This window comes from Amaranthus tricolor, chromosome 15 (genome assembly GCF_026212465.1).
Source record: "Amaranthus tricolor cultivar Red isolate AtriRed21 chromosome 15, ASM2621246v1, whole genome shotgun sequence".
Taxonomy (NCBI): domain Eukaryota; kingdom Viridiplantae; phylum Streptophyta; class Magnoliopsida; order Caryophyllales; family Amaranthaceae; genus Amaranthus; species Amaranthus tricolor.
Window position 1 is genome coordinate 2,383,101 of NC_080061.1, and position 9,566 is coordinate 2,392,666.

Sequence of the window (9,566 nt, forward strand, 5' to 3'; positions counted from 1 at the left end):
GAAAACATAATAAGTTAATTTACTAAGAATAATATCATTACAATATGATCACAACATATATGTTTTCTACACCAAACTTAAATGCATATTCCTTTTTTTTTAAGATTGAGATTTACAAAAGCATAAAAATTATACGTAAATTTGACCTTTTTAAATTCCATTTTAAGTGAAAGTTACTTAACGATATTAGAATATTCGACAGAAAATATAATAAGTTGTTGCATGATTATTATGTATTATTACATAAGGGTGCAAGCATGAACATTATCATCATTGAACATATTGCTAACTTTATCATCTCCACGAGAGGAAACAGGAAGGGTTCCATGCCTATCTCCAACATTGTAACCATGTCTATAATAATTGTAAGTCTCCTTATAATCATGGGTCATGTCCTTAAAATAGTTGGACGCAGAAGTGAAGTAAAGGGGTGGATTAGGATATGGCCAAAATTCTGCCCTTTTTCCTGCCCTTCTTATTGCTTTCAACACCTTATTTCGATCCACGTATCCTATTACTGTCACCTTTTCCATTGGTAACTCTACACTGATCGAATCCACTCCTGACATCAACAACAATGTCAAAATCGAACCTTAATTTTAAAATTTCATGTTATAATAAATTCAATAAAAGTCGATAATGATAATAATAATAATAATAATAATAATAATAGTTAGAGAAATATGCTACAATGGATATAAATATCTAATATTTATTTGATTTAAATATGCTTGTTTAATTATGGACTTTGACAAATTGAGTGTGTGTGTATATATATATATATATATATATATATATATATATATATATATATATATATATATATATATATATATATATATATATATATATATATATATATATATATATTTATCATAATTTATCATAATTTAAATGGATAATTTTAACTTTTACATTTCAAATTTCTTCAATTTTTAAAATTTTAAGTAAATGAGATAAAATCAGTTATAATAATTGAACAATTATTAATACTTGATTCCATATGTTCTATGTCCCCACTTGCCGAAATGTAGACATTAGTGATATAATTAAGAACTAAGTGGATATGTAATCATCATTCTTCAATCCACTTTTGTTACTTTCCACTTATTTTGGGAGCTTTTAACCATGACCTTAGTCTATCCATTTTGCATAATCTATTAGAATAGTTGTAATATCTAATAAGTATAATATATAGTAAATTAAAGTTGTATTATTTGTTATCATCTTCAAGAAAGAGGAGATAATTTTCTTTACTTCAATAAAAATTTAATACATGAAACAAATTTAATATTTTTTCTAGTGTTAAATCAAAGTTTTAGCGTTAATAATGGTTTATTTCTACAAGAAAAGTAGGAAATATTTATAATAGATTCTCCACCTTATCACTAAACTATCAATAACTAGCAAGTAAAATTCAACCAAATTAAAAATATCTAAAAGTATATTCTCTATCCACCTAAAGTAGTAGTAATAATTTGTTATTTTTCTTCAAATTTTTATCACATTTTTTAAAGTATTTTTCAAATCTCATAATTGTATTAGCATTATTAATTTTGAATTATAAGTGTTTTTATATATGATTGACTCATATTACGGCCCGTATTTTTGACTATTGATAAAAAGTCACTCGTAACTCTAAATACTGCATATAAGAAAATAAAAGGTATGAACAATTTCTTTGTTTCATTGAGATTATTACAATTAAATTTTATACCTCGAAGTTTTAAAATGGCATCCTTAACGACCCTTTCACAACCGGTACAACACATGCGAACCTTTAACTCCACAGTCTGCGAAAAGAAAAGCAGGCAAATAAGCGTGAATGCCGTGTGATAAATACTATAATATCACCAAGATGCTTATGCTTTGATTCACAATTTAAATTAATGTTCAAATTCTCTATGTGGATACCAAATTGTGACTTTGTGTGCCCTTTGCATTAGTCCCTTTTCAGTTACCAACTTGCCTACTATTATCAACCTTTACTTAATTCTTTTGATTCTAATATTTCGGAATATATATTCTAACAAGCTCACTCTCATGAGAGTTTTTTGAGCTAGAAATATAGATATACAACATAGGTTATGCTCATACGCGGCGTGAAATATTCCTCTTTAAATGAGGGGTGGGTGAGATTCAAACACATAACCTCTTGTCACGTTGATTTTTAATACCTTATCAAGAAATTAGCTCAACCAAAAATTAAGTTGATAAGACCCCAAAATATATTGTATACTTTAACAATGAATTTTTTAGAATTTTTAATTATGCATAACTTATAATATTAACAATTAAAATAATAAATGAATAGCGTGAAAAATAAAGAATGCTGAACAAGATATAACTTTGAGTTAGCAACATAGATAGATGGGTAACGAATTATTATATGGACCTTTGGTTCTTTGATTCTACTAGTTGGGAATTGGGATATTATTGGGGCAAGACAACATTATAAGGTCTAATAGTGACCAAGGAATGAGGAATTTGAATATGATACTTGCTACTTACGGTGCACTAAATCCTAAATTTATTTATCAGTTACAAACAAAGTGTTATTGTTATTCTCACTATTTAGTTATCCATCTTCATCAACTTTGGATAATACAATTGGATATGCCTGGAATCATAGGCTCAACGTATTTAGCTATTGATACACCCATGAAACCCCTTATTTTAAAAAACACACTATGAATTGTTGAATTTTGAGTTTGAGTAATTTTTGGTTAAGTAGAAGGATGGATTTATAGCGATGCCAATAATATTAATATAATTGACATTACTAAAATACATGAAAAATACGTAAAATTTTTTATTTTGTTATCAAGAAGAAAAACATGAAGATGCAACTCAAATATGTACTTAATATTTATTAAGTACAGACAAACAATACAAACAAATTTATTATTGAGGATGATATATATCTTTTTATATCTTAAATTTGAATAATAAATCAATATTAGAATAACTAAAAGTAATTTGAACTTTGTGAATTCGACTATCCATATTCGTTTTTCAAAAAGTGAAACAACTAGCATTAAAACATACATATTTTTTATTCCCTTATTTCTTAATACTATTACATATATTGTTTTACAGACTTTATAATTATTCTTTTAAGATTATTTATTTCTCTCGTTTCTCCTACTTATGGACCCCCACCCCTTTCCTTTTCTCGTGAACAAAGTAAAAACACTCGATTGTAGTAAATTCACTAGCACAAAAAAATAACAATTTACTAAAAGCTACTCTTTTTATTCTAAACATTTTGTTATGTATTTCAGAAAAAAAAAATTCTCAATAAGCGTATATAAACTATGTCTATATATAAAAAAATCATTTTCATTATTTTAATTATTTGAAATTAAAGCTCTTATCGATATTGGTGTTGTTATTGTACTAATACAACTAAACATGCAGAATAATACATACATACATACATAATCTCATACATAAAGGTGATTAAAAGTAGTCAACAAACCTGCAGAGACAACGGTCGAGATGACTTGGGCATATTGTAGGAGTAATACCTAACGTCGTTGGTAAGTCGAATACGACGTTTTCGATTATGATTAGTATTATGATTATACCCGTATAAACACAAAGAAATGGTTGATAACACCAAAGAAATGCCTGTTTTAAAGCTTTTCGCCATTTGTAACGTACAAAAAGGTGTATATATATACACACACGAATTGTTTGTTTGCAACTTGCAAGCTAAGTTAAGCCTTTAAGGTAATAAGATGAAGGCAGAGTGATTAAGGAAAGATAAAGAAAGAAATATGAAGAGCAGCTTTAAGGTTTTATTATGATCGGCTGATAGAAGATATTCTTAGGCTTATTGTATTAAGAGAATACAATATAACTGATGGGTTTGCCCCTGACCCCTATTTTTCAGGTTATTTAGATTCCATAAAAATATGCTCTTAATGTCTTGTCGATTGACAAAACTACCTATCTTGCTATATGTTGCTACTATTCTTAGAGACTCAACACAACATAGATGGATATGTTTAATTAATTCATGTCATTTTGAGCTCTTTGGTATATTTAAATCTAATAGTTTTGAGCTTTTTGGACTTAAAAAGATGAAAGATTGTCAACAACTATTTCGTCAGAAATAGATTTGATTTAATTAAGGTGAACTGACCTGAAATAAGACACACTCAAAATTGTAGAGGTATTAAAGATGTAAAATGCGCTCCTATGTGGGTTGATTTGGACATTTTTATTTTATTGTAATTGATCCTATGCTTTAACTCCTTAAATTATTTTTTTTATATATTGATATAAGGACATCTAGTGAAAAAAATCAGTCCTTTGTTATAAGGGTGAAAGGGAAAGTTTTTAATCATTAGTCTAACTAGCTCGTGATTCTCTCTATTATGAATGGTATGACTTCAGTGCACATTTGATGTGTACATTCATGTGTGTCTCTTAGAATGGAATCCTATGAGTGTGTTAATGTGGGTGTTTAAGCTGGTAACTTAATGTTTATGGTGTTTAAATTGTGATTTAATAATTGGAGTAATCATGGGAGTTATGGGTCTTGATGATGTTTAATGAAGAAGTGCAAAAGTTTTCTTGAAGATGCTTTGCTATGTAGTCGAGCAAAATCTGTTCAGAAGGCACTTGAAGGTCGCTCGACCTAGGCGCTCGACCGAGCGAGCTTCTAGGTTGAGTCGAGCGGACAGACAAAATGCTTACAATAGCCTCCTGTATCTGTTCTAGTCGAGCGGTTTCTCTGATGCACCTAGAATGCTGTTTTTGTCTCTTCAAGTCCTTGGAGCTGTTACAACTCATTCATTATTTAGCATTAAGCATGTATTAAGTAAGCAATTATCATTGAATGTACTTAGTACAATAAATAGAGATCTCATACTCATCTAAAGTGAATCATCAAATACAACTCCTAAGCCAAATATATAGCCTTTGTTTTATCTCTTATTCAATTATAATACTTCATTTGTAAGAGTGTTTTTACTCCATTGAAATAATATAAACAAGCAACTACACACCACGGAGGACGTAGCCATCATTGGGTAAACCTCCTTAAATCATTGTGTCAATTTTACAAATTTTATTTTATCAAACGTGTGTTAGTTCATTAAAATTATTATTATTCATCAAAGTTCTGAACATCGTATCGATCTTGATAAATTATTTCACTCTCTTTTTTCTATTTTTAATTTAATTCTTTAACTCACTTATTTTAGCGGCAGTTTAAGAATCTTTGAGCCAGAGACTCCAGCCTATTTCAATATGTTGATTGAGGAACCCTAGAAGGTTAGGAGAATTATCCGATGCTTCGTGCAGGTTTTCTTAGACACTTTGACTTCTTTCAAGACTAATTGCTTTTACGTGTGTGGCACGTGCCTTCTTAGTTATTGGGATTAAATACAATCATAAATAGGTTTCTATTCAGAGGTTGGATTCAACCGGTACAATTCTTGATTTAAAAATTGTAGCAAAATGAAAAATTTACTCAATATTCCATTTTAAGTTGTATAAATCTTTTTTTAAATAATATGATATTATAAAATTATAAAGTTAAATACTTGTGTGTTATGTCTCATGGTAAAAGGACAATTTATTCATGTTACTCAATACAACTAAAGAATATATGCCAATGTGATGGATGATAGAAAAAAAATCATATGAGAGATTCATCTTTCTTGATTTTTACTCGGCAGAATATTTGCAATAATGTCTCATGATTTATAACAAGAGCATCAATACACAAACTTTGAATAGATTGTAATAGGCACCACATTCATAAATATTTTATCTTCTTTGTGTCTTGAAACCTAATACTATCGACTACGATGAAGTTGTGTTCGCCCAGTGATTTAATGAACCTAGAACGCTACTTAAAAAAATTTTCATTGTTCAATAACGTGATAGTTTTAGTAGCGTTTGATTGTGTAAGTGGCTATTTTAAAAATAGTACAAGTTGTATCGTTTTAATATCCAGAGTACTGATTTAATATTTTTTACTATATTTTTCTCAACAAATTATACTCCACCAACTACCACAGAATAGTTTAAATTTACAAACTTAATTAGACATGTAAACATTTAATAGTTACAATCATAATAGCTACAGCTACAGCTATTTAGACTGCTAACAGCTACTCACACAACTACAATTAGACAAATCCTGAGCATATTATTTCAAATTAACAATATAAACTTGTCTTAATTAATCTTTTAAATTTCATACCTTTTCGTTTTCGCAATTATACTTAATTTTTTTGAAGTGTAATTTTTTTACTTTAATTATTCCCACTTCTCCCTTTCATTCTCTTTTCAAAATTACAATTATAAACCAACTTCATTCCTATTTCTCAGCATCACCAAAATAATATAAACTTGAAGATTCATTAAGAGAGGAAGAAGTACCTTTTTTCTTCTTTTCCTTAATTCTCTTTTAGTTAATGATAATGAAGAATCCATAATGAAAAATGTGAGCTTAAAGGTCCACTTTTTGGGGCATGATAATATACCACATACACCTTAGTGATATAGCCATTGATTACAATTTAAATGTAGAATATCATCTTCCAAGACTTTTTATCATTTTTTTTATGACAATTAAATACGTCATACTCAGTTATTAATTTTTTTCATTTATTGAAGGAATTTCTCTTTCTTTTCTGATAATTCTTTTTAATTTGAAGGATTTAACCGCATTCTTCTTTATGGGCATAAGTTGTCGTCTTTTTTCCCTCTCCAAATCCTGATTATAATTTCCTATAAAAGGGACAAAATACGTGTCAATTTTAAATTTATGGTAATTGTTTTGCATTACTTCTTATAATATAATCTGATTAATAAGTTTATTTTCTTCATTTGATCAACTTCATAGCTCAAAAGCAAGTTGATAGATTAATCCAAGGACTGATTAATCTTCTAAAGTATGATTATTTAGCTAAGTAAACCAAACCCATTGTAGCATATTTAATTCATATAATTTCCCCTCCTAAACAAAAAAGTTGGAATTAAGTTAAATAAAGTCCTAAAGAGACGGCAGAAAAGAAGGAATAGAAATCCCTTTAGGCAGGGAATAGTATCCACAATATGTTAATATATTAATTTAATTATAGTATTAATAATCCTAATCCCTATGTAGTATTTTATATTCTATTTTCAAATTTTAAATTGATTAAGAAAATAAGAGGACCTAACTCTCAAGGAAAGTGGTGACAATGGAATGGGAACAAAAGGGGCCGCAGAATATAAGGTGATCTCCAATTTGGGATATGAATGAATAAGTTTTTTCTCTTTCTTTTCTCAATTTATGAGATAAAATTTTGAGTGGTGTTATTTTCAGAATTCTCTAAATATCTAATTAATAAGCTTATTGTTAATTTAAATTCATTTTAATATACGAGTTATTTTTGAATTAGATTTGATCAAGTCAAATTTTACTCAATTATTTGTTATTAAATTAATGCATAATATTTACATCAAACATGAAGGTAAACAAATTAAGTCAAACCCACAAAAGTAAGTGTGTGACATAACTCAAATGCGAAAAGCATGAAACCTTACACATACTTCCTCCGTTCTATAATAATTGCTACTTATTAAGTACGTCATAAATCTAAAGTTCAATTTGAAACGAAAAATTTATGAACTCTAATAAGAAAATATGACTCGCTCAAAATTTAAATTTATAAGCTTATCACCTCTAATCAAACATCCTTCATACCGTCACATAAAAACTTTAACCATTTTATTGGATGAGCAATAATATCTAGTGTAAACATTAATCACTTATATCCAATAGGAATACTTAAACTTTTTGATTTTAAATTTAAGATAAAATCACCTACAGATAAAAGGAAAGAGAGTACTATTTATAAATTATCAATCATAATAATGAAAAGAAAAACATTCTATCATTCAACTAAAAAATAAAAGTATAATTAAAATGAAAAATAGAATTAAGAGTTTTTTTTTTATATATTGATCTAAAATGGATTCGGAAGCCCGACATATATTCTTTAATATATGCTTTAAGCGACACCTAGCAATAATTTAGTAATCTATGCCATTTACCACCTAGGAAACTCACTATAGTCCTACAACCACCATCTATATATTATCTGCTCACACTTGAAAGGTAATATTCCCTGTAATAAAGGCTTTTATTTGTACTATTATCATTTTCATGATGTTGAATTGAGAGCACCTGATTGGATTCTTATTCTTTTTTCATACTACCCATGCAAACAAATATATTCATATTCATTCATCCAACTCATTTAGTACATGTAATTTTAACCATAAAATTACTCATTAAAATTGCCAAATATCAATGTGTTCTAGATCTTTTTCTAAAAGGCCGTTTTTTTAGTTTTTTACTATGCAAGATGATCAAGCTTGTATTTTATTGAGCTTAAGTAAATTCAATTTTAATTGATATAACCAATATTAATCATCAAATTCTGTCTCACTGATTAAGGGTGTACAATTACATATGCAAAGTATACGATGGTAGAAAACATCGCAGCAGAGGTTAATAGAAATCCAGATTCACCTAAGAAAACATAGAATAAGTAGATTAAGTTAGACTTGTGAAAACTACACCTCTCATAGGACATAACCAAAGATAGGTATAGTTGAGAGTCTTCTTTTTCTTCTTGTTTTGTACACACTTCTTTTTTATTTGCGAGTTGTATTCCCTTATTTTATGCTTTCTTTACTCATGTATCTGTTTATTTATTTGGTTGTTTTCTCTTTTTCCTTTTCTTTCGAATGCCTTCGCCCTAGCTTAACTTGTGTAAAAATTTACATATAGTTTTCTAATTCCTTCTCTTTGAGAGGAGTATGGATATGGTCCATATGAATTGTATGTCTACTACACCAGACCCTTGCTATATGCGAAATTTACATGATGAATTGATGATGTACCTCTATTCCAGTTCCACGAGGTAATCAAATTTATCCAAAACCAGATGATCAAGTATGATCCATATAGAAAAATTGAATACTACTAACATAAAACCTACAATGGATAACTATTTGCCCCTTCCCCTCATGATTTTCATAAACCAACAGTCAAGTTAAAAAGAAAGTCTTCAACCATTAAATTAATTCATTATTTTCTTTTTGATCTCTCCTAGGCCTCCAGAAATACACTCAAACTTCATCCAAATAATTCACACCAGTGCTAAAGAGAATTGGCCTTTTCAGAAATATGCATAGCATCAAATGATTAGATACTGTACCAATCACAGGCGAAGTCATTCATGGAGGATAGCTATTTTAAAACAGCTATGACAAGTTTCTATGCCAAAGTTGTGTCTTTTAATTATGCCCATTAACTGATGATGATGCAGAGAGTTTAGCGCAACTTTAGACACATGCTTTGATGCAATGAAATACTATTATCTGCAGAGACGGCGAAGCTTAAGTCGAATAAAAACTGGGTAAGAACAGGAATGCTCGTGAGAGTCACGTGAGCATTGAACTGGGGAGCTTTAATTAGACACTGATTGCCAAGGTCGGCTAGAGGAGAACAAAATGAAGACAACTAACCGAGAATGTAGAATCACCCA

The 9,566-nt window shown here is 28.8% G+C and overlaps 1 protein-coding gene across 1 annotated transcript; it reads right to left on the reverse strand.

Annotated features, from left to right (window-relative positions):
* On the reverse strand, positions 1–4,192 carry LOC130801336 (heavy metal-associated isoprenylated plant protein 30-like). The gene is made up of 3 exons (XM_057665166.1): positions 3,482–4,192; positions 1,718–1,793; positions 1–562 (listed from the first exon to the last, which is right to left on the reverse strand). The coding sequence occupies exons 1-3, from the start codon at positions 3,653–3,655 to the stop codon at positions 240–242; spliced, it is 573 nt and encodes a 190-aa protein (XP_057521149.1). The 5' UTR covers positions 3,656–4,192; the 3' UTR covers positions 1–239.
* Positions 4,193–9,566: the final 5,374 nt, after the last annotated feature.